General features: G+C 37.9%; 1 protein-coding gene and 1 non-coding gene across 3 annotated transcripts in view; one reads left to right on the top strand and one right to left on the bottom strand.

The window, feature by feature from the left end:
• Positions 1–27,685, top strand: part of LOC126377384 (protein Wnt-1-like) — a 104,117-nt gene that overhangs the window by 65,823 nt on the left and 10,609 nt on the right. For both annotated transcript variants that reach the window (XM_050025112.1, XM_050025113.1), the window contains exon 2: positions 20,415–20,559. In XM_050025112.1, coding sequence (XP_049881069.1) covers positions 20,415–20,559 — 145 coding nt within the window. The remainder of the gene's footprint in view (positions 1–20,414; positions 20,560–27,685) is intronic.
• On the bottom strand, positions 14,462–14,534 carry Trnaa-cgc (transfer RNA alanine (anticodon CGC)). The gene has a single exon. It is a non-coding gene; the product is annotated as a tRNA-Ala (tRNA).

Raw genomic sequence — 27,685 nt, 5'->3', positions numbered from 1 at the left:
GGTTTACAATCTGCGAGATCGTAAACTTTTGCTTATTATTATACTTGTGCGATAATTTGCAAGCTTATTGTCTTTGTAAATGGGTTTTATAATACCAACAATATCAAGCCCTTTATTCTACAATATTGTACAAATCTTTATGTTTACTTACTATTTTATATTCAGTTTCATTTGTAATATTTTTTTTGGAATCATAAAAACAAAAACATAAGCTTTTGTAAAAAAATGAATAAGACATTTTATCTTTTGTCTAGATCTGTTTTTTTTAGCATTATAACAAAACTTGTATGCCATTTTGTTAAGAGTTTTAGGCAATCTGCGATTATGTTATATCAACATCATCAGCCGTACGACTCCCACTGCTGGGCATAGGCCACCCCCTTTAAGATTATGTTATATACTTATCTATATTTCAATTATTACAATATTGGTGTTCACATGGTTATTTTATCTCATAATATGGCATACACATTATGTATAAACAGCGTGTGTACACCAAAAACACACTAAACGAATAAGAAAGTTATATATTGTACCTCATGCAATACAAAAACGAAGTCATAGTTCGTACATTCGTAGTTTGAATTACAACTATTACTCGTAGCTAACAAACTATTGCAAGCCCTTCTTTCCTCACCTTAAATAATGAAATAAAAAAGATAAACGCAATGCCCCCAGTGTATATCTCAAGCTTTACCACCTGCCCTCGTCAGCTTTCAACAAAGCTAAATATTTGTCCAAAAACCAAATACCATCTAATGACGGGAGTAAGATTGATGACAATTCTGTACAGTCGTACTCTCATGCGTTTAAAACTGAGTTCGATGTCCAAGTGTACCTATATACTAAGTAAAATGAACTCTGGTTGTCAAGCCGTTATTTTTACTTTACTAATCATTACTTACAGCTTACTTATTTCAGTTTTTAGGATTCCCAACCTTGAAAGGAAAAACGAAACCCTTATAGGATAATTTTGCTGTCCGTCCATCAGTTAAGACACTTTTTTGTATCTCAATTGGTACAAAATTGGACGTGTTTTCAGTTACAAATTATAGCAATGGTCAGTTAGGTTACCTAGTTTTTATATATTATATTTTTCTTTGGTTATCTTATATCTAAATATTTTAGAGTATGAAGAAATGATACTTGAATATTGTTTATAAAAGCACTTTTTTATAAATGTAAAACTGCAGTTAAATTCCTTGTTTGAATATAATTATTGAATTGAAACTCACAAAAATCCAACCACTTCTATCATTGATTGTACGCGAGATACAATTCATTCCTTTAATTGTTGGCGTTTGACATTTGAATAAGATTAGGTAACCACTTCCTTTCCATATTAAAATACTTTTTAAATATTCCAGGTAATGGATTGAGATTTGAGATTCTTAGTTGGGTATTTAATATTTGAAATTCTTCATCTTTATATTTGGTCGTTATAACAAGATTAAAACATTTAAGTTTTATTGTAACTTGTGAAAGACCCGTAGTATTTTTAAAAAAAAAAAAAAAACGAAACTAAAAACGTCTTGAACGTCACAACGCCAGCTTACGTACTTTGACATATCTAATTCTTACCGTGCATTGAGACGACTGTAAAATGTCATCTTATTGAAATATAAACAATAATTGTACTGAGGTCGTTCTGTTTAATACTATAGCCAGTGTCAGTGTGATTTTGGCTTTGCGAACTCCAGAGTAGGTTGCAATTTGAAATTAACTTGCTGACACAATTTGCATTCGACACCAGTTCTCAAAAAAGCAATCAATTTTGAAATCGCCATCAAGAAGCAGTATCATCAGTGTGTAATTGTGTCTTGACCGCCTCATGAAAGATAATGATACCAAATAACGATAAAGTAATTTAAACAATTTCAAATTAGATTATAATAACAAGATGTATGTAAACGCAGGAAATGACATCGGAGACAGGATTTAATGGAGAAATATTCTTCTGTTTTCTGAAATTACGATACGTATTTTTATATCAAAAACATTAAGGTATAATTTGAAACTCCTCTGAACTTCCGGTACTTTTTTAAACTGCGTGAAGGCTGATTTTATAGCAATAATATAATCTATAAAAAATAATATTGAAGTATATGAATCCAAAATCAGAACACGATATAATATCAGAGATAATGTAATTAATTTCAGTAATCTGACGCATTATCTTCCTTCACAAATGTACAAACATAATTATGTACCTATAAAAGTAATTAATGTAATTAATTTGTTGGACAAAGGATGTACTCAGCAAGTACTATTGTCATTGAATAGTTTTAACATAGCTATGAGGTCCTGTGAACAACATTAGCTATAATTTTGATTTAATCTTATTAACTTCAAATCTCGTTCCAAATTAAAAAGAACCTAAGGAGCTAGAGAAAAAAGAAGTAGTCTACGCTCAAAATAATGACGTTCCAAGTTGGCTCGACGTAATAATAGTAAACCGTAGTGGTTTAATAAGAGATGGTTTTATGACGGCTACAGCGATGGCGTCTTTAATTCGGCTGTAAAACAGTGTGCCCGATACCTTACTTGTGGTTTTATTAGGAAACTGCTCAAGATTTTTACGTTCATTACGACGAGCCTGATGGGAAATGGAACGTTTTAAAAATTACGTTTAGACTTTGTTACATTTGCCGATGGTATTTCGATAGTCGTTGTTACAAAATTGGACAAAGAATAGGTAAGTACCTTTTATATTAAGTACTTTTTTATTTTTTTTATTTATATCATCAAAGTATTAAATTGTTGTCTTATCATGAAATATTTCAATTGGGAACTAGTAAGTACTTTTTCCATATTATATTTGTTATTGCTAAAATGATTTTCATTATTGATTTTAATACTGACTTATCTGACAAGTCTGTCATTAAAAACGTTTATAAAAATGGTACCTTTTCTTCCCCTAGGCTTACCAAACTTTCAATAATACTCTGCCACTCAAATAAATAATTAAAAAATAATCGAATCATTTAAAAACCAATAAAAGAACGATTATGAAAAAGCTTCAACTATTTAATCAAGGGCACAATCATCGGTTGAATAGAAGCAAACAAATTATGAAACCCGATCCCACTGCGATCCATCAAACATTTGACAGATGATGGGATAAATTCAAAAGGTTTGTTCCACTTCTATTTGTGAAGGTACTCGACTCAATGCAGCGGAGTGAACTTTTTGTGAATTTATTTTCTTTACTTACTTATTTTTTTACGTAAGTACCTAATTGGTTTTAAATCTGAGTGATACCACAGAATAAATAATAGTACTACATAGTGATGCACATGTCGATAAATTATTATTGAATATGTCTCTCTCACTTACCCGTTAGACGACACACGGTTACGAATGAAATTTTTGTACGGGGTGTCTAATCACTTTTGCCAATGAATAGGACAGCTGCGCAGTAGACCATTCCTCATACTTTAAAACCCAGTAGTAACGAAAGGTTGTTTATAATTACCAGCACATTCAACCACGGTGTTGAACCCATTACGGCCCGGAGTCAACGATCCTGCCAATTCACTCATCACACATTAAATTAGTTCACCATAGCGCCGAAATACAACACGAAACCACTAAATCACTTTAGTGCTTGTACTAAACCTGTAATTTTACACAAATTGATATTTATGAGGCGACGTATGCGAAAATTACTAGTTCTTTCGTCTGCGTCAATAAATTCATTGTACAATGAACTTGGCCTGTTTTGTACGAGGTTTGAAGGTGAAGAGGAACCGGGAGTTGGTACACTGTAATTTTGTAGGTTTCTTTTTTTTATCGTGTGGGTTGTGAGGTGGATAACCGACCTGATCAACCCTGGTGCTATATTATATTCTGTACAAAGAGTTGTGGTTAGTTATGTTTTATGTAAACTCTTATTGTAACTAGTTATTTTCTTATTATTGTTTACCTACTCACGATTTATGCGACAAAAATTAAAATTAGTTAATAATCGAGAAAATTATATTGAGAAGGCAATGTTTTTTTGGTTTGGACAGTCGATGAAGAATTATAGTTGGATTACGGAAGCGGTATATTTCGAAGGTTGTTGCCAGTGCTAGCAGAGGAAGACCTAGAAGGACTTATTTGACCAAATTGGGGATGTCCTTAGTAAAGGTTTAGTATGAAATTATTGATGGATGTGGAGGAAGCAAGGGAAGTATGTCATGGATCGAAGCAAATAGAACGCTGTATCAAATAGTATCTGCTTAACCTGGTGGGAAATTAAGGCTAGAGTGAATAGGCATGTGCTAGGTAAGCGTGATATGGGTCACGCTGGACCCTAAACCACATCGTCTGCCTATATTATAAAAAAATATCGAAACATTCTCTAAAAATAACATATTTATAACCTAGTTACTTTATAGACCTCGCCTACTTACAAACATGTATCCAATATATTCATACACTGTCACAATTTAACCCAACTGCGACAGAATTTAACATATTAAGTTAGAAACCGAGCTAATAAATAACTGAAACATATGGAAACATGTTTGCTCAACCTACGCAAATATCGCAGGTAATAAACTTAACTTACGATGCTTAGTATTAGCTAATGTTGGTAATATCTTTCCACTGAGTTACTATCAAGTAATTTACCGTTACTTGGACGAATTTTAATATTATTCTTATCTAGCTTATTCGATCCCACTGCTGGGCAAAGGCCTTAATTTGATTTTTCCACTCCTTTCGACTTTGCGCGATCTCCGGCCAGTTGTTACACCATCTTTTACGCGGTCTACCTCGACTTCTATGCCCGCCTTGAGGTGTCCAGTGGATGACGACTCGTGCCCATCGCTCCGGAAGAATCCGACGATCGTGTCAGGCCCAGTATGTGACCTAACCTGTATCGGACTGGTTTTCCCTTCGCGGGTCGGAACGTCAGAAAGGCAGTCGCTTCTGTAAAAAATCCGGACCTGTCAAAAGGTTAGGTAAGCGGACCCTGTGAAAAACGGGGTAATGCTAGGGAGATGATGAATACTTATTTATCAAAATTAGGCAACATAGGACCACTTGGTAGTTAAACTTACAAGCTATGTTAGTAAGTAATAGTGGTAGTTAGTATTTTTTTTTAAAGTACGTTTAGGGCCCTGTGCCGAGGTTTTTCTAGCAGCGTCTTTCCCCCGGCTATACAGGTTGTGAGAAGCTGCAGTCGTTTTAGGCGGATGAGAAGTTCGTTATGTAAAAATTGACGATTCAAAGTGTAACTATGTTACCTACTGAATAAAGCTATTTTTGAATTTGAATAATCTAAATTGTACATACTTTACGCGTCCTGAGCGGTGGACGCGGATAGTTACGCATTTTGTGTCTCTTGACGGATATCGCTGTGGTAGACCTGGAAAGAGATGGCGTTAGACTTTAAAAAGTGTAGTTTTTAACTTCTTACATAACAAGGGGTAGTAAGACGTACATACACCGCAAGATGAACTAAGTACCCACACCTCACCGAACTTTCTGTTACACGGTGAGCCGTATCGCCGTCTATAATGGTCTATGGTATAAGTGAAAACTGCGCTTCAGATAGATCAAAACTCATTTCTGGTGCAAGTCCGGTACTGGGATTCGAATCGGTGATCCCGTTTGAGATTCAAACCGGTGTACCACTGGACCACATTGACTATTTCCACCCTATCTTCTTACAACATCACGAAAGGTACATAAGATCACTGTATTGGTATCCGAAATTTCCGGCCAAGTACTTGCGAATTGGTCGGTGTACTGCGGAACGGAAGGCGATTGGGGCAACCACCGTTCTACACGCCCTATCTATGGAGTAATGGCGATTACTCCACCGACAAGAGCGCAGCTCTTAAATAAAGAGATAGACTTGCGAGTCTACAAATAAGTCACGTCAAAAAAAAAGATATTCGAAGCTTTTTAATGCCAAATGTCATTTCAATAACCTTAAAAATACACTTAGTACAGTGCTAACTTTACAGAGTATTATAAAGGAAGCTTCAATCTACCGAAGTTATCTCCCAATAATGTCCGGTTTATTAAGCCATGAAAACATTCATGGGGCTTTTACTTTTTTCCATAAAGTGTTTATTGGTTTTCGGGACGTAACCGTTTGTAGGTACTTGCGTAGACCAGGGGTGGCCGGCCGTGGCCAACAGTCGACAACGATTTTTACTAAACGTCAAAACACGAAATTACTATGGAATTTGTGACAAAAGTAACCTGTGACGTTATTGATTTTTCTAGTGTCATAGAAAATCGCATGTCGCACTTATTATTATATTTTTTTATTAAAATACACAAATAAGTAAATACTTATGGTTTGTACCCGCAATCTTTCATTTTTTTGCATTTTTCCTCACCTTATGGCTGTCTGTAAGAAATCGCTTTACGCAATAAGGCCGCCATTTGCCATTTACTTAGTTAAGAGTCTTTTTGTAATTATTTCTTTTTATTTTGGTGCAATAAAGTGTATTTGTATTGTATTGTAAATAAGTTAAACAGAAAAAGTAAACTTTTTGTCACCTTTAGATCTGTCTTTATTTAGTAATCAGAATTTCATAATTTATCTTTGACCTAGGAAACTACCCAATTGCACTTTTTTTTTTTTGGGAAATTTACAGCGTTTAAGATTACTTGGTGCTAGTCCAATACCGGGGAACCGGCACTCCCCGTTTGAGAAGCAACCCGGTGACACTGTGCTCCTGACCTGCTGGGTCTGCATGAAAACCACGCCGCGCGCGGTGCGAATTATATCGAGCGCTTGTACCAATAAACGATACGAATGCTATCTACGTAGATGGACGTCAAACGGCTATTGGTCGAAGGCCTCGATATATTTCGCGCCGCGCTCGGCGCGGTAGCCGTGCAGAGCTTACTGATCACGGCGACCTATCATCACCTCGAAGACCAGCGACATAGAAGATCTTACATCTTCTTCTTCTTTGTGAGTCGATGGCGATCGAAGCTAAATTTTTGCTGACCAATAATTGGCCACGCTTACATGATATAAATGTTACAAAAAAAACCGACTTCAAACGCAAAACTAAAAAGCAATAAATAAATTTACTTCGCACAAAGTAATTAGTACGTATTTTCAATTAGTTAATTAATTTATAATTCTGAAGCCGGTGCCAAGGAAATGCTACAACGAAGTACCGATTCATATATTTTTCAATACTGATTGTTTTGTAATTTTTTGTTTGACATTGTTTTGTAATTGCTTTGATATAGGTATTAAACAATATTGTGTGTACATAGTAATTTGATATTGTAGTAGGGTTGTTGTAGCATTTACTTGGCACCGACTTCAGAATTATAAATTAATTAACTAATTGAAAATACGTACTAATTACTTTGTGCGAAGTAAATTTATTTATTGCTTTTTAGTTTTGCGTTTGAAGTCGGTTTTTTTTTTGTTAAAAATTTTATTTTATTTTACGATTTTAAGTGATGGTTAGACCGAGCAAGGATGCAGACAGACAGATTTTCTGATTTATATTCATATATAATAATATAATATATTATTAGTAGTGATCACAATTATTATTGATGAACATGTTTACACACACACACTCACACACGCGCTAACGCACACGAGCACGCACGTACACACGCACTCACAGATACACGCACACACACAGACACACGCACACACACACACACACACGCGCGCGCGCGCGCACACACACGCACACACACACACACACATGTGTATGTGTACATACATACGTGGTTGTCAGTGGAAGCTGCTATCATACACACTCACGCATACATATAGATACAGTAGATTTCGCGTGGTTCGCTCGCTGCTAAAGCAGCTCGCGTGTCCTGTTTATTCGAAACTGTCCCTCTTCGTATGGCGGCCATCTTGTTTTTCCGCCATTTTGTTTTATTTCACCGGCGACAGAATTTGACCAAGATTTAAATGGGTGTCGTGGAAACAAACAAAATCCAGGTGCAATAGGTTTGCCAGACCGTAGGATGTCTCCCTGATTGGGAGCAGTTTTCAAAGATGACGTTCCGATCACACCCCTATACATCATTTTTACCCCCAAGACATTTTCTGGAAAAACAAAATTTTGTATGGCGGCCATCTTGTTTTTTCGCCATTTTGTATTTTTTTCACCGGCCATTAAATTCGACCAAGATTTAAATAGGTTTCGTGAAAGAAAAATTGGTTCAGGTGTGATAGTTTCGCCAGGCCGTAGGGTGTCACCCTGATGCGGAGCAGTTTTCGAAAATCGGGAAGTATTTCCATACTTAACATGACGATCCGATCACAACCCCGATATATATTTTATATCCCGAGACATTTTCTGAAAAAACAAAATTGTGTATGGCGGCCATCTTGTTTTTCCGCCATTTTGTTTTTTTTTACGCGCTATGGAATTTGACCAAGATTTAAATAAGTGCTCTGAAAGAAATATTGGTTCACGTGCGATAGTTTTGCCAGGCCGTAGAGTATCTCTCTGATGCGGAGCAGTTTTTGGTGACCAGAAAGTATTTCCGTACTCTACATGACGTTTTGAGTAAGCGCCCCATACATTACTTTTACCCAAACGGGCTTCTTCCAAAATCGACAAAATTTTGTATGGCGGCCATCTTTTTTTTCCGCCATTTTGTTTTTTTGCACCGGCGATTGAATTTGATCAAGATTTAAATACGTTTCGTGAAAGAAAAATTGCTCCAGGTTGTATAGTTTTGCCAGGCCATAGGGTATCTCCCTGATGCTGACCAGTTTTTGAAGGTCGGGAAGTTTTTCCGAAGCCTAAAGATCGATCCGATCAATATGACTTTACAAACGCACTAGTCGCTCCTATGATTTTTGAAAATTCCCCTCGATTTCTCTGGTCTTCCATCATCAGATCCTGACTTCCTTGACATGGGACCCCCTTGGGTATATCTCCTTTCAAACAAAAAAAGAATTATCAAAATCGGTTCATATACGACGAAGATATGCCCGAACAAACATAAAAAAAAAAAAAAATATACGGTCGAATTGAGAACCTCCTCCTTTTTTGAAGTCGGTAAAAAAGGTGCATAACCCGTTGAACGCAGTCTATTTCTTTTTTTCACCCCCAGTCTGATAGCTAAGATAAAAAATACTTAGGTATGAAACAGACAGTCACCCTTAGGCTTGACTGCACCCTCAACTTTTATAGCGAATGATCCCCGATTTGCAATCTCACCACACACTATAATATTCATGAACTATAAAATAGGAATCATACATAATTGATAGGGGTGCACCTGTGGCGATGAGTCATAATAAATATGACGTCACATGGCTGACGAATAATGTAAACTGGGGTTTTTAGAAATTACTCCTCATTTGATGGGTTGGTAATAGGAAGTGTTGGCAGAAATGTGTGACTAACTTTGCGTTTATAAAAAAATGTGTAGTAGATGTGTGTGTGTGTGTGTGTGTGTGTGTGTGTGTGTGTGTGGCTGCAAGTTGTCTTTGATTACTTGTGGCTCTGCCCACCCCATTAGGGATTACGGGCGTGAGTTTATGTATGTATGTGTAGTAGATACAGGGTGTTAGTGACATCGTAACGAAAACTTTGAGGGATGATTCAGACCATGATTGTGAGTTGACATCAAGTGGAATTTTCCATCGCAAAAGTATGGAACTAAAAATAATAAAAAATAAAACAAAAAATTCATGAATTTTCCGAGAGGAAATTCCACTTGATATCAACTCTGAATCATGGTCGGAGTCTTCCCCCTCAGTATTCGTTCCGGTGTCACTAACACCCATACCTACTTATATGGCTACCGTATGTACTTGTTCGGGGTGTAAGTAACACCGTAACGAATACTGAGGGGGATGATTCAGCTGATTACTCTGAGTTAATATCAAGTAGAATTTTCCATTGAAAATAATTAAAAAAACTAAACTTGATATTAACTCAGTCTGAACCATCTCCCTGAGTATTCGTTACGATGTCACTAGCACTCTGTATAAAAAAAAAATGTAGCATATAAGTATGTAGTAATACACATATAGACGTTCATAGGTCATAGGTCTCATAGCTCATAGGTCGTAGGTCGCACTTTAGTCTAAATGGTGGTAAGCCTGAAGCGCGCGCGTACAGTTTGTCTCACTCGCCCTTACGCTTTAGAAGGCTCAAGTTAAAAATATACATTTTTTTGTATGGAGTGTCCAGCCTGTGCTAGCGGATATGAGTAGCATTATCGTCATACTAACATTGTAAGTCATATTACTCTTCAAACATGCAGTCTTTCGTCATATTCTATAAGATACCGTTGTTCAAACGCAAACATTCGACTCATAAGAGCAAGTACATTTTTGAATTTAAAAACACATTCCGAATGCCGCATTCTGTAGAAATAAAAGTGTATATTAAATATCACCTATACTCAAAGGTTGTCTTTAAGAGATTGCTACTTAACAAAAAGGGCGCCTATTGTACTCTTTCTATTTCTCTTTTGTTTTTTGTATTTCCTGTGTGTGCAATAAAGTATTTGTTTTGTTATGTTATAAAATAAAGTTGGGGTTTAGACAGACAAGTATAATTCCACGCCCATAATCCCTTCAGGAAAAAGCAGGCATACACGCCTCAATAAATAGTTTTAATGTCAGGTTCTGCCTATTGCAGACTATCGCATAGCAAAGTCTACTATTTAGAACAGGTGATCTAAAAAGGTCATTATAGAAGCAATTCTTTTAAAAGAGCAATATTGCAATTCGACTTTGAATAAGTATTATATAAAAAAGTACATGCACAATGTCAAAAAATGGCAAGTATTAATATTTTTTTCTGAATAGCTTAATTGTGATCTATTAGACCACCAGGGAAAAGTTCGGTGATTTAGCGGTAAACGCGCTCGGTCTGCGATTGTTGAAGTAAAGCAACTTTCGCAAAGGCCGGTCATAGGATGGGTAACCACAAAAAAAAAGTTTTCATCTCGAGCTCCTCCATGCTTCGGAAGGCACGTTAAGCCGTTGGTCCCGGCTGCATTAGCAGTCGTTAATAACCGTCAATCCGCACTGGGCCCGCGTGATGGTTTAAGGCCCGATCTCCCTATCCATCTATAGGGAAGGCCCGTGCCCCAGCAGTGGGGCGTTAATGGACTGATGATGATGAGACCACCAGGACGTTTGCATCTTACATTTTTAATTTATTTACATTTTTTTTTTTCGCAATAATTTTACGCGAAATAACATTTTTAAAATAAGTATTTAAACCAAACAATTTTAAGTATATTTTAAGTACCTATACCTTCGTAAATTGGAAATGACTGACTCTTAACAGTCAGTGATAATATTATGCATATTTCGAATCTTTATCTGTTTGTTTCCACCAACATTTTGTCACCTACATACTATTTTGGTTACATTTATTTACCACGTCAAATCGTACACTTATGACCAACTTAACATGGGTTTTCTTTCAAATATCGTCTTAAAGGCTTTGAGATAGGAGTGCGCTGAGGTGTAGAAGTAAGATGGTGTTCTGTGACAGTATTTTCGTAACCGGATAGAGTGTCAACAATTGCCTTCCTGTTGTGATAACGGTATGTAGGCTAATTACCTAAGTTTGTGAGCTTTAGACTTGGGAAGTAAGTGAATGTGATCTTAATTAAGATTTTCTGTTAGTTATTACAAAGTAGATAATATGTTTTCAAGCTAAGCATCCAAACTGATACGATAAACCACATTTTTAAACGCCCTTGTGCCATATGCCTCCCTTCATTTTCGGACGTTATTTCTGACATGTTATACGTACAGAAAATAAAAATCGAGTTCCAAATATGAAGTTTGATTGATAATTCTGCAATCAATATTTTTAGCGATATAATTTCTTTACTTAACTATTTAACACGTTCACTGTGTATGCACCACATATGAGGCATTGATTTTTAAATTCATTCGTGTATGTCCCATATGTGGGGCACATTTTTTCGCGATAGTGTGTCTTGCCAAAGTTAAGTACACTTACTCAAATCAAATTTTAATCAAAAATAACTTTCATAACTTTCAATACAAGTTCCGTAATGAAAATATAATTTTTATTTATTAATTTGTTCGTAATTGTCAATATATTGATATTTATTATTCGAATAACAACACAATACAATAGTCTTTGCGTAGCATTTGCGATGTTGAGTGATAGAGTGAATAAAAGACGAAATAGTGACTAAGATTGAGAAAGGAATGTTAAGTTGGTTTGGACACGTAGAGCGGATGAAGGATAATAGGATTGTGAAAGCGATATGTAAAGAACAACGTTGATATTAGGGCTGGCAGAGGAGGACTTAGAAGGAAGTATATAGGCCAAATTGGAGATGCCCTTGGAAAAGGTTTAGTACGATCTATTCTGAACCGGCGTGCGTATATGAAACGATTGATGAATGTGGAGGTAGTAAGAGAAGTGAGTCAGGATCGAAGCAAATGGAATTCTGTAGTCTCTGCTTACCCCGGTGGGAAATAGGCGTGAGTTTATGTATGTAAATAAACACTATTCATACAAATACCGTCCGAAAATAACCCCGACTCGGTCTAAGTTCTCCCACAGACAAGCTGTTACGAAGAACAGAATAAGAATATTTGAATGGTGAATTCGTCGAAACATTCCATGGATTCGCAACGATTCGTTCACCGTTCACAAAGTAAGCCGCACTTCCTATATTATTTTCTAAGAAACCCTGGGAGGTATTACCAAATAAACTCGATCGGGATTCGAAGGCGAATCGAATCTGGAGAATGCTTTATGCAATATTTTTTTTTTGTTGAAGATTGATTTGTTATTTGGGCCGTTTATACACCGTTATGTCATTACGCTTGCGTTATGGATTAATATATTTCATACAATACATAATTTACACTTTATTGCAGACAAAATAAACATTTACAATAATATGAGAGGCTACAAAAATAGTAGTGACTATAAAAGTCGTGCTAATTATTTTTTTACAGAACATTCTGATCTGATTGTATACTCTACGGCTAAAGCATACAGGGTGTTAGTGTCATCGAAACGAAAACTTTAAGGGATAATTCAGGCCATAATTCTGAGTTGATATCAAGTGGAATTTTCTGTCGCAAAAGTATGGAACGGAAAATATTAAACAAAAACATAAAAATTTTCATGAATTTCCCGACAGGAAACTCCACTCAATATCAACTTAGAATCATAGTCTGAATCATCCCCTCAGTATTCGTTACGATGTCACTAACACCCTGTATAAAAAAATAGATGAAAGTGTCTGATGATATTACTATTCTTCTTTTTATTTTCTCGTGTAGGTTATGAGGTCAATTACCGACCTGGACAACCTTCCTGTCGCTGGTGAAGCTGGTGTCCTGAGTGGTTAAAAAGCCCACATCGAAGCTATTCATCTAAAAAAAGCAATATTGCAATTTGACATTTGCGCATATAAAAGTAAGTGCGCAACGAAAACAAATGTCAAATAGCAATTTTGCTTTTTTACATGAATTGCTTCAATGTGGGATTTTTAACCTCCCTGGTGTCGTGGTGTGTGGCTTACTAATTGAGCCACCAAAGTTTTACGTTACGACATGATCATTTTACTAAGTATTTATAAAGAATTGGGTCATGTACTAGGTTCAAGATAAATTATGAATTTCTGATTACTACAAAAAAAAACAGACTAAATCTAATGAAAAACATTTTAATTTTCCTATTTAACTTATTTATGAATTTTAGTCACGATAAACTTAATAATAAGTCCGACATTTTATTCAAAATTCAAATAATTTATTTCAGTCCATAGAAAAAATAAATAATAATAAACACTAAATAAGTACAAAAATTAAAAAAAAATTAAAGTACAAATACATACATATTTATCCGTTATTTATTATTTTATGACGTCACATTGTGTTTTTTCATAGAAATTTCGTGTGTTTAGTAAAAAGTAACTGATTTGACTAGTTGGAAACCAGCCTACTAGCCAATCTAGTCAGTACAGCATACATTTCTTGCTAGTTAACCAGTGGTGAAATTACCAATAAGATTGAAAGACAGGATGATTAAATGATAAATCATGTTGAGTGAAATGTCATTATGAGATAATTGAGGGACCAACCCGACCAACACTTACGCAGTTGGCTCGACCATTATAGACGGCGATACGGCTCACCGCCTGTCACGTTGGTCTAACAGAAAGCTCGGTGAGGTGTGGGTACTTAGTTCACATAGCAGTGGATGTGCCCCTGACTACCCCAATGTGACCAGGCCGATTGGGATATAATCGTGTGGTCACTTCTAGTGGATTGTCACACAACCATGATAATAAGATTGTCTTCTTCTTCTATCGCGTGGGTTGTGAGGTGGATTACCAACCCCATCAACCCTGGTGTCAGGGTTATTATTGAGCCGCAAAAGGCCCCTGAGTAGTAACCGGGACCAACGGCTTAACGGGACAATCAGGTGAACAGCCTGAAATGTCATATTACCAAACTAGGGATCACAAAGTGATTTTCGTGATTTGTCCCCACCGGGATTTGAACCCGGGACCTCCGGATCGCGAGCCCAACGCTCAAACCACTGGACCACGGAGGCCGATAATAAGATTGTGACCATTACGTTCTAGAATTTACTAAGTAGACAGAGAATATTATTATGTGGTTGTTTATTAGGTATACAACTCATTTATTGAAAATTACATCTTTTATTAGCTTACATTCCTAAGATACGATGTGTGAAGCGGTAAAAGGTAGAAAAAGTCGGAAGGTACTTTTACAGTAAGTACTTAAATATATAATTCATTTATACATATAAAGAAACATGAAAAATTGAGTTGTAAATTATTTTGTGGCTACTCAAATGTATGTCGTTTGATTATGGAGAGATATTTGCTCTAAAATACACACTTATTGCAAAGGTTTACATCTATAATCTGTGTCTGTATATATATTTACGTTAGGTACGTTATTTCACATGCTCAGTGGTGAAGGAAAACATCGTGAGGAAACCCACATTCTCGAGAAATGCATTTTCGGAGCTATATGACCTAACCTGTAGGGCTGGTTTGTTCTTCGCGGGTTGGAAGGTCAGACAGGCAGTCGCTTCTGTAAAAAACCGGACCTGTCAAATCTTTAGATTAATTAAGCGGACCCTGTGGAAAATGGGATAATGCTAGGGAGATGTTGATCAGTATAGATATTTAGTTTTATCTGTCTGTTCGTTCGTTCGTATTTACAATAAAATACCAGATAATATTTTAAATTTGTCAGAAAAAAAATTTAAAGCTCATGTGAAGCTTACTTTATGTAAAAAAGCTTATTATAAGATTAATTATTATTTATTTATTTTATTTTATTTATTAAAAATAAGTACAGTACTTAATATATTTTTTTACAATTAATGACTACCTAAATGATAAAAATGTCTGGTATTGAATGTGTTCCTCTAGTTATTAAATAACTTATACCCTTATTGGTTTTTAAAAGATGTGTTGCTGTTGCAGTTTCTTGTCATTTCTTCTCTTCAGCCATAACACCTAGCGAAATGACGTAAATTCAGAAATGTTACATTGACCTTCATCAAGTTTATCCATGATAATTACGTTGAATAAATGATTCCGATTTCTGATTTTTGGTTCTAGAAGTGAAACAAACAAACTTCCAACAATAGCCAAAAGAATGTCATTCACAACCCGACAATATATTCTAAATTCGAAAAGCCCTAGTAACTATCAGCTGTTCCCGCGTGTAACTAAATACTAGACAGACAGTCTTTTATGTGAAGATGGCGCGTGAAATCGCCTTACCTGCAATTGTCCCCCGTATATACGCTTCCTTATTACGTGCTAACGTCATCCTTTGATGCATACAAATGTATTGGTATTGACAAGAAGTCCGTGAAATTTGGAATGTGGGTAGTTAAGGAGCAAGGTCCTTTAGAAGACATGTGTCTTCTGTATTTCTGTTGACTTTTGTAAAAAAGAGAGTCGTTTTGAAAAAAGACCTACACGGGAGCGATGTTGTCAAGGTTCCGATTTTCCTTTTAATGTACGTTTTTAAAACGACGCCATTGAGCCATCATGCAAGTTTTATCCTTATTTTAATTTTGATAGTGCTTATTTAAAAAAGATATATAATTGCTGTTATTTACTGACACTATTTACTGGCACTGTGTTTAATATTTTCTAATATCCTTTGATCGAATACCTTTTCAAAATGCTCAAAATTCACAAGCAATTATATTTTTCTCTATACCACCCGTAAGTACGAGTTTAATATTTAACTTTCCAACATATTTATTTATTTATTTAGTTCTGTGCAATAAAGTGTAATTGATTTGATTTGAAATCTTTTAAACTTTGATTTTTCGGCACCAGGGTGGGTTGATGGGGTTGGTAATCCAGCTCATAACCCATACGACAGAAGAGGAAGAACTTTAGCTTTTGCTCAAGCTTTATTTATATAAAAAAAAAGCTTAAGCAAAGTTATTCCCCACAATTAAAGCTTCATCCACACACGGTCTAACGACTGTAAAGGCGAGGCAATTACTCAAAAATCTTTCGAGTCAATATTGACTGCAGTGCGAAGGGACTTATCACTGACATGGTAACTGGTTAGCCAGTCTTAATTTATATCTCTATTCTGTGCATTACTCTGTGGAATTTTGTGTTTATTTTCACACAGACATATTTACCTAATTATATAAAGTCATGCCCGTAATTCCTAATGGTGTGGGCAGAGTCACTTAATCAGAAGAATACCTGCAGCTGTTTATTTTTGACACTAAATTCAAAGATGGATATGATCAGTGATGGGCCGTTCCCGGGAATGGCGGTGTATTGAGGAGCTCGGTGGCGCAGCGGTAAACGCGCTCGGTCTGCGATTGTTTAAGTTAAGCAACATTCGCAAAGGCCGGTCATAGGATAGGTGACCACAAAAAAAAAGTTTTCATCTCGAGCTCATCCGTGCTTCGGAAGGCACGTTAAGCCGTCGGTCCCGGCTGCATTAGCAGTCGTTAATCAATCCGCACTGGGCCCGCGTGATGGTTTAAGGCCCGATCTCCCTAACCATCCATAGGGAAGGCCCGTGCCTCAGCAGAGGGGACGTTAATGGGCTGGTGATGATGAAAAACTCTTTAATAGTAAGAACGCCGGCTGCTTTCTTTTTCATATTGTTATTTCTTGTACTCAGCTCGACCAATGTCAATTAACAATGATACAATGTTTTAAGTTTACGCGGTTATTGCCATAATTAAAACACATAATAACGGGTTCTTACCGCGTTTAAAGCAGGGATATGATACTCCCATCCCTGCATCGCATCGGGAGTCTCATATGCTTTAAACGCGGTAAGAACCCGTTATTATTTGTTTTAATAATGATACAATGAGCAGACGGTGACTCGCAACTCCCTGTTTCACCTCCACCCTGCAAGCGTACAGCTCTAACGCTCCACTCCGGATGGCTATTGAAGGCAAGCCAGAGGTGAGAGTCCTGCGGTCCCCGCTGGGTTTCCCTGGGGGGATCTCAGCTCTGTGGTGTCGTCACTCACCAACAACTCGCCAAAAGCTGGCCTGCGGAGACTGATTGCACTGTTGAATTCACCAGGTTCGCTAATGAATTCACCAGGGGGCGATGGGGTCGTCACATCCCTACGCCTTTATTATTTTTTCTATTCTGTAGTCCAGAAGCATTATTATTCTTCCTAAGTTTAAGTTACTGGGTTAAAAGCTAACCGCATGCAAACAATGTAACTTTAAGTTAAACGTTTAGCTTAACTACGTGGCGTATTAAAAACGACCGGAAGTGGCTTAGCAATGGCGGGAAAGCGGAAATGGATCGGTGGTTGGCAACACTATTAGTCAGTGCTACCAACATTATGGCGCTAAAACACGCAAGATTCAAGTTATGTTGAAGTTAATTTGAAATGCTGATTGATTATTTGTAATAATTATCCAATTCGATACTGTGGACGTTCAGGGATGAAACGTACAGTCAGAATGTACAATGATGATAAGAATAGGGATAATAATAATAATAATAAGGAATAATATATTAAGTTTCCAACTAGTCAAATCAGTTACGTTTACTAAACATCAAAAGATGATTTACTAAGGAGTTTGTATGAAAAAGCAACCTGTGACGTCATAGCAAAACGTGACAAAATGTCGCACTTATTATTACCCTTTTCTTTATTACATACATACATTCATAAACTCACGCCCGTAATCCCAAATGGGGTGGGCAGAGCCACAAGTAATCAAAGACAACTTGCAGCCACTGTTGATACGAAGTCCTAAGATGGATATGATGAACCTTATGGTGATAAGGGATCAGCCTATCGCCCATAACATTAGTCCATCATGTTAGAGGACGCAATCCCTCTGTCGGTTTTTACGACATGCCCGGGAAGACAAGCAGCTGAACGTGTTCTATGTTTTTTATTTGCTCCCAGAACAGCATAGAAGCCTTTTCTTTATTAAAATTCGTAAATAAGTTCTATTATTATAAGTTCAATAGAAAAAAGAAACGTGGACGTATATAGGTTATTTTTGTTATTCATTGCTGTGAGTTTACTGTATATGCACGCACATAGCGAGTAGTGGAAGATGGAAAGTAAGGTTTGGTATTATAACAAAAGTGAGTCTTTAACAATAGCACATACCACGTATACAAGGCAAAAGACAAAACGATCGTTACAGGACAATAAACAGCGCTAATTTGCTTGCTCCGTAATCCCTACTCAACTCGAGAACCCAGTAATAAAATAACAATGTTAAAATGAAATGTACGAGAACCCTTCAAGAAACTGAATGGTAAGGTAATTAAAATCATGAGACGTCCGCTCTCGACAAACTCTTCCACTCAAATGAGAAGGCACTCGAAGAAAACAAAACGCGCTATTACCTACCCTCGGCTTTTGTTCTTAAAAAATGTTCTCTATTCAAACCGGCCAATGCGGAGCGGGCGCGGCACAGAACGTTGATTGGCCGACGACCTCCCTTGAGCGCAAGTGGAAATAAAAAGTGCTTGGGTAAATGAGGCGCTTTCTCTCGTTCACTCTCGTTTATCTTGTATATTGCCGTTTCGTTCTGTTTTTCGTTTTAATTGCGAACCGGAGAGGATGTAAAGGGTTGTGGGACCTTGAGTGTTGCACGTGCAAGCTGCATCGGGGCTGCATTCAACTTGTTTAAATAGGGGAAAGGGATTGTTTATGTCATCCATGTTCTGGATGAGGGCTGAATTACTTATTTCAGACGCTTTAATGACGCTGGTTTTAGGTCATTTCGCTACTTTCTAAGCTTTGATACTTTGTAGGGTTTAGGATGCGATCGTATTGCTCATAATTACAGTGCTTAAAGGCTCAATGCTCACTTTATGAGCGACTATAAAATCAATGTACTCTCTCGGAGCGGCGTTTAGAATTATGATGTTTACTTGTTTATTGCTAGATTCTGTATAAGATATTGTTATCTATACTTACACTGTATAAATTGTTTGTTAATTAGCAGCTACACTGTCATTGTTGTAATATTACATTGTAAAACAAAAGGGAAAATACACTTAGTATTATGTACAGTTTAAGAAACAACAAAGCCTTGCTCAATTTTTAATATTTTTTACTTAATTGAAGAAGGATGTACGATGAATACTTAGTATAATTATTGTTCCATGTACATAAACACCTGATGAGATGGACTGGACCGAAATCTTAAGGTGTTAGGTTTACCAAGCCAACGATCCGATTCCGGAAACGGATGGGCATGTGATTCGGGTACCAATCTGAAACATCTCTACCAACTCGAATTGAGCTGTGTGGTGGAGTAATGTTAGTTAGTTAGTTAGTCGGCTCTGTTTTCCGCATTTAGACTCTAAGATGGCCCATTATGCGTGTAATTGTTGACTACGTAAGCCAACCTAACTCCTTCCAGAAGCTCAGAAGCCTCCTGGGGTTTTCACAGGCTTCGCGGAGCGACCCCATTCCTTTGAGGATTTTTGCCCGTTGTGCTGACACTCCCGTGCATTCCAGTGGAGTAATGTTACATGAGCCCTCCGGTTGCTTGAGCGGAGGCCTGTGCCTAGCAGTGGGACGTATATTCAAGATGTTTGTTTCTATGCTACTATTATAATGTCATCTTGTTACTATGTGTTTTTAATAAAAGCGCCTGTATCTTGGGAAACCGTAAATTAATGGGATATTATAAGGTTGGCGCAAAATTTGACAAATAAAATTAATGATTACTTAAACGATTGATGAATGTGGAGGAAGCAAGAGAACTGTGTCAGTATCGAAGCAAATGGAATTCCATAGTCACTGCTTACCCCGGTCGGTAATAGGCGTGAGTTTATGTATGTATGTAAACTTAATAACAATAAAGACTAATTTAATTGAAACTCACATCAAAGTGTGTGAGTTGTGTATGCGTGTGTGTGTATGTGTGTGACAGTGAATCAAAAACCTATTTCCGATGTTTCAGGAACCTCGCGGCCCCAATAGCGACGTCTCTCAGCAACAACTCCCTAGAAGCGGTGACAACACTTCACAAAGACAACTGCCATAGGCTGGAGTACCTGGTGGAGCGACAGAAACAACTGTGTCTACTCTCTGATAAGACGATACAGGTGAGCTGCAGTTCTTTATTTATTTGTTATGAATTTAATGGTGATGGAGAGGTGATTGAAACATTTTAGCCATCAGTGATTGAAACATTTTAGCCATCAATGATTGAAACATTTTAGCCGTCAGTTATTGAAACATTTTAGCCATCAGTGATTGAAACATTTTAGCCGTCAGTTATTGAAACATTTTAGCCATCAGTGATTGAAACATTTTAGCTGTCAGTTATTGAACCGTTTTACCCATCAGTGATTTTAGCAGTCAGTGTCAGCGAACGTGGCCTAGATTGTTCCTCATTGACACTAGCTACAGAAGTGTCCGCCGATCGTGGTCGTTGCGGGCCACACAAGACACCGTTTTCGAATAGAATAGCCATGATCCTTTATAATTGACTCAATAAAGTCGGTCATCATCATCATCACCAGCCCATTAACGTCCCCACTGCAGGGGCACGGGCCTACCCTATGGATGGATAGGGAGATCGGGCCTTAAACCACCACGCGGGCCCAGTGCGGATTGGTGGTTATTAACGACTGCTAATGCAACCGGGACCAACGGCTTAACGTGCCTTCCGAAGCACGGAGGAGCTCGAGATGAAAACTTTTTTTTGTGGTCACCCATCTTATGACCGGCCTTTGCGAATGTTGCTTAACTTCAACAATCGCAGACCGAGTCAGTCAAAGGAAAGTAATAAACCAAGCCAAAGGTCCAAGACTCAATCAAATTAAAATGACGATTACAGGTCGTAAAATAAACTGTTTCCTGCCAATGACAGCATCATAAAATAACAATAAAATAACAATTTCAGTTAATGAAGCATTTCATTGTTTCATTATGGCCTGATTGTCCAGAGGTAAGATGATCCGTGCTTCGGAAGGCACGTTTAGCCGTCAGTCCAGGTTACTACTTACTGATGTGAGTACGTAGTTGAATCTTGAGTCACGTCAGGGCCTTTGGCGGCTCAATAATAATCCTGACACCAGGGTTTATGAGGTTGGTCATTCACCTCTCAACCCACACGATAAGAAGGAGATTATGGGAATAGGCGCTTCCTCTATTACATGGGACTTAAACATAGGTGACGAGGAGCTGGTGTATATACCGGGTGTTAGTGACATCGTAACGAATACTGAGAGGGATGATTCAGACCATGATTCTGAGTTAATATCTAGTGGAATTTTCCGTCGCAAAATTCATGAAATTTTGAGTTTTGTTTTTAATTATTTTCAATTCCATATTGTGCTTTTAGCTGCATAGAACCCAAATTTCAATAAAAAAACCAATAATGACAAATTATCGAAAATTTTCGATGTAATGGAGACAACAGCTGCTCGAACGGGTCAACGGCCACACGCACCGCGCGCCGCGCGCCCCGCTCCGCACGCCCCGCTCCGCGCGCCCCGCGCCGCACGCCGGCGGCGGCGGCGCGGCGGCGGCGCGGCCTACAAAGTAGGCACTACGAACCGATCCTATTTCTTTCTCTGTCTATCGTAAATTATAAATTTATTTTATTCTTATTCTTAAATGGACGGATATTCAACAGGCATAAAATTTATGGAATACACGTCAATTTTAAGCAGAAATCTAAAACAACCGACAGAATTAAGTTGACAGCACACGTCAAACGGTTTGCATACCACCGAGATACCTTTTTGATTCGACCGGGTTATTCATTCATTTACTCATAGGAATCGGGGCCATAATCTACCTAAAACAGTTGAAACAGTAAATAATTGTATTTTTTGTTGTCATTAGAATAACTAACAACCAACTAACACAACCACCACAGATTAGATAATTAGTTACCTACTATGTCAACCATCCACCAACTTAGTATGTAAGTACCTACGCAAATCCTCGCTACACAAAAATCGAGCGAGATCGCGTCTAGAATTCGCGGCGGACACTCCGCCAGAGTGTTGCTTATCGATATTCTATCGATACCTAGTTAAAAAAAACCAATAGTAGGTACCTATCGATAGATCTTTTAGATCAATACCCATTATTGTTACAAAGCAAGACCTATCGGTACTATCGCTAGTATCGATCTAAATGTACTATCACTACTTTCGATAGTTTAGACAATTTTCAAGTTCAACAATTGATAATCTACCTATCGATAGTTCGGCAACTCCGCCGCGTAGGCAATGTCGGCATGTTCAAAGAAAAAAATTGTCCGAGAGGAGTGATCTTATTTTTCTTGTTACATGTTGGTACCGAGGTACTAAGTACATACTAAGTTATTCGTGTTTTAAATCTCATTGTTAAATCATCAGTAAAGAACTAATTAAACCTATCCTGTTCTGTGTACAATATTCATGTAACGGCTACGTGCTTACATAAGTACCTAGTAGACGGGAGCAACGACTTAACGTACCTTCCGAAGCACGGATCATTTTACTTTCGGACAATCAGGTGATCAGCCTGTAACGTCCCAACCAAAGGCCTTATAAACAGATTTTTGTGATATGTCCCCACCGGAATACGAACCCGGATCCTCCGCATCCCATCGCTCAACCACTGGACCACATAGGCCAAGAAGGTTCTAAGACATAATTAAAGGATCCTGGGACGCAAAACCTCCGAGTTAGGGCTTGTTTGATCTGTCTTGATGGATACTCGGACGTGAATAGCCTCACGGATCAAGGGCAACGCGCGCCAATAAAGTAGGCATTACGAACAGATACTAGGTATTTCTTTGAGTTGATAGGTATCAAGTGAAGTTTCCTGTCGCAAAATTCATAAAAAAATAGATTTTTTTTAGTCCCATATTGTGTTTTAAGCTGCATAGAACGCACATTTAAAATAAACAAATAAAAATTACTAATTATTAAATTTTATCAATGTCATCAATACTAATAATAACGTACAACTTCAGCTATGCGCAGGTGAATAGCCGGCGCACGGGTCAAGGGCAATGCTCGCCAATAAAGTAGGCATACGAACAGATACTATTTCTTTCTCTGTCACTTGCACCATAAACATACTTCTCTCTCTCTGTCTAGTCGTCGGCTCGACTCGGCCGCGGCCGGTGCGTCGTCGGCACGCCTTTGATGCTTTGCGCTAACGCCGCCACGCGCTTCCGCAGTCCGCTCAGTCGAATACTAAGCTTGACCCGAAACGCGTGATGTTTTTCGAGGATATTTTTTTCGTGTTTGTGAGTGTTTTGTGTTTGTTTTATTCTGTAAATAAGTAGTGTCGACTATGATGATAGATCATAGACCATTTACTGCACAAAAGTATGGCAGACTGCTGATGTTTATTAAAGAGCAAGGTGTTGTGTTTGTGAGTGCGTGTGATACCTACCTACCGCGGAGGAAACGCGATGTTGCATACCTACGTGACGTGACATGTTCTAGGGTACCTACCTAGGTACTTCATCCGAAGGAATAACAATTAAGGTAAGGCAAGAGTAGGGTTTTTATTGTTAATAAGTTAGGAACGTTTTAATAACTGGTAGGTAGGTACCGTGCGTGAAAAATCGTGGCAGTAGGTGTTCTACTTCAACAAACTCAACATTTTTAAACGTTGCACCACTAAGCATCTAAATACAAGAGAATGAAAACTCCTACCTAGATACAACATCGTATCACGCACGCACGCGTAACGTAGCCGTGCGTAGGTTTAACGTCTGTGTGCCGCGTTGTTCGACTTACATTGCGGCACAGTAAAAATTCAAAATCTTAATTAAACATTTGCGACAAGAAAAACACCCACCATCGTTTTTAGTTCAATCAAATAGGCGTTCCATTTTTTTTTTCGTTACGATGTCCCTAACACCCTGTATAATATCCCTCTGCCAACCCCTTCAGGAATACAGGCGTGATGCTATGTGTGTTATTTATTTATATTCCACTCAATTATTGTTTCAAAAAATTGTCTTTCTTCTTCTATCGTGTGGGTTGTGAGGTGGATTACCAACCTTATCAACTCTGGTGTCAGGGTTATTATTGAGCCGCCAAAGGCCCCTGATATGGCTCATGTAATGACTACGTACTTATATCAGTAAGTAGTAACCTGGACCAATGGCTTAACGTGCCTTCCGAAGCACGGATCTCTTACTTTCAGACAATCAAGTGATCAGCTTGTAATGTCCTAACCAAACTAGGTAACCAAAGTCATTTTTGTGGCATGTCCCCACCGGGTCTCGAACTCGGGCCTCCGGATTGTGAGCCCAACGCTCAACCACTGGACCACGGAGGTTCTAATGTTGCTGGTTTTATCCTAATGTTCTGTTTACCCCGTAGATTTAGGGGCGTGATTTATGCAGTGCATAGTTGTCATTTTAAAAGCTACTTTGTTAAAGTTTAAGTTAAGTAATGCATGGTCGAAGCCACAACATGAATGAAACCTTAAGTAATGAGGAATTTTCCAGGCTACGTTCTTCAATTGTTTTTGATATAATATAGATGGCGCTGTAAAGATTTTCTATCGTTTAACCTTCCAATTTCATGGAAAACAGACATATGCATCATTTATCTTTGTTTGTGGGTATAAATGTTGACAGCCTCCGTGGTCTAGTGGTTAGAGCGTTAGGCTCACGATCTGGAGGTCCGGATTCGATTCCCGATGGGGACATTGTCGAAATCACTTTGTGAGACTGTCCTTTGTTTGGTAAGGACTTTTCAGGCTTGAATCACCTGATTGTCCGAAAAAGTAAGATGATTCCGTGTTTCGGACGGCACGTTAAGCCGTTAGTCCCGGCTATTAGCCGTAAAAACACCTCCACCAACCCGCATTGGAGCAGCGTGGTGGAGTATGCTTCATACCCCCTCCGGCTGATTGAGGGGAGGCCTGTGCCCAGCAGTGGGACGTAACTATATAGGCTGTTGATGATGATAAATGATGACCCTTTTTATTACACCCCGGCACAATTACATCTTCACCCATTATTATTCTGATCAAAATAAGAATAAGCAACATAAGTAGCAACACAATTCTATACATAATGTGATCCAGATATCAAGTAACAATTATTGTTACGTCATATGCTTCTTATTACATTGTATTTTAGAATAATTATGTACCCGAGTAGGCCGGTCACAGGGTGACCACAAAAAAGTTTTCATCTCGAGCTCCTTCGTGCTTCGGAAGGCACGTTAAGCCGTTGGTTCCGGCTGCATTAGCAGTCGTTAATAACCATCAATCCGCACTGGGCCCGCGTGATGGTTTAAGGCCCGATCTCCCTATCCATCCATAGGGAAAGCCCGTGCCCCAGCAGTGGGGACGTTAATGGGCTGATGAAGATGATGTACCCGAGTAATGAGAAAATAGGTTATTATCACGTTAAATCTCGACGGCGCCATATTATTATTATTTTATTTTCGGGGAACGTAACCTGAAAAACCTGCTCATTAAAAGTCATCAAATATTCGATCTTTTTATAACAGTTCTAAAGTTATTGAAGCCTGAACAACAATTCAATTTAGATAACGATGCAGATAATAAACCTTATTGAATTTAAAACGATCTGATTCGACGAACTTAAGCGTCTTAAGACTTAATTAAGGAGCATTGTTGAGATTTTAATGATGGCTGCTCGGTGGGAAAGGGGAGTGTTGCTCAGATGATTGTTTCTTTGAAGGATAATAAGAATAATGCACCTAATACATTTGGATTTTATGTGTTTTGTACTATGGACGTGAAACGTGGACACTGAGTCAGAAAGACAGAGAGAGATAGACTGAAAGAGTTACTAATAAGGAAGTGCTAGTAAGAGTAAGGGAAAAAAGGCATATCGAGGACAGAAGAGGCAAGATGATTAGACACACGACGAATTTATTAAAAATAAATAAATAAATAAATAATACTTATTTAAAAAAACATGATTTACCGTAAGACTCCCTTTAGCGCTTTTTGCTTTGGTAGCCGTGGTAGCCCAGTTGGAAGAAAGCTTGACTGTCACTCGAACGCAGTATCGAACCCCACAACCCGAATTAATTTCGAATTTGTTTTCAAAATCATGTTTGGATCTTAAATGTTATCACGTGCTCGTCGGTGAAGGAAAACATCGGGAACACACATTCCCGAGAAATGCGTTTCGGAGGTATGTGACCTAATCTGTATTAGGTTGGTTTTCTCTTCGCGTGTTGAAAAGTCCAGATAGACAGTCGCTTCTACATAAAACCTGACCTGTCAGAGCTTCAGGACTGCGACCGGATAGGAAACCAAGATGGCGTTCAGTTGCTTGTCTTCTCGGTAATTTAGTAAAAGCTGACAGAGGAATTGTGCCCTTTGTAATACGATGGGATGGGATACGATATGCACGGGTCTGATCACCATTCGTCATCCTTAGATGGTTAAAAAAGCCACATCGAAGCAATTCATTTAATAAAAACAATACTGCTTTTTGAAATTTGTTGGCATTGCGCACTTTCTTTTATATGCGGCAATGTGAAATTGCAATATTGTTTTTTAGATGAATTGCTTCGTTGTGGCCTTTTAAAGCCCCAACAACTTTCATAATCAAAAGATGCTTCATGTTACTTGTAGCTCTGCCAATCCCTATAGCCATGTCTTCTCGGAATCTATGCATTATTAATTTAGACTAGATATTGATCTGCAGGCTAATAAACTAAGGAACACGCCTGCTTTATTAATTGGATTCTCTTAGATAATCCAGCCAATTAAAAAGTTAAGGATCTACCACGTCGCTTAGTACTTGCCTATACATGGTGTTAGTGACATCGTAACAAACCCTGAAGGGGATGGTTTAGACCATGATTTTCGGTTAATATCAAGTGAAATTATATAATTAAGAATGGGTATCAAAAAAAATCAGGTTTTATGCAACGGAAAATTTCACTTGATATTAACTCAGAATCATGATCTGAATCATCCCCCTTAGTATTCGTTACGATGTCACTAACACCCTGTATATTAGATTGTTATGTATGTTAGGCACAAGACTCGCTTCGCTCTATGTGTTGATATACCCAGATCCAAGTCGATTAAGGACATAATGCTTAAACATAAACAGCCTATATACGTCCCACTGCTGGGCACAGGCCTCCCCTCAATCCACGCTGCTCCAGGAAAAATGCTTGTAATGCTTGATAAATTGACTCAACAACAAAACTTCTCTAAGGCGACGATATGGTCCTAACATCGCCCAGGATTTCTTAACCTCAT

Source organism: Pectinophora gossypiella, chromosome 23 (genome assembly GCF_024362695.1).
Source record: "Pectinophora gossypiella chromosome 23, ilPecGoss1.1, whole genome shotgun sequence".
NCBI classification, from domain to species: domain Eukaryota; kingdom Metazoa; phylum Arthropoda; class Insecta; order Lepidoptera; family Gelechiidae; genus Pectinophora; species Pectinophora gossypiella.
Note: the sequence above shows the minus strand (reverse complement) of the source record. Positions and strands in the feature narration are given on the sequence as shown.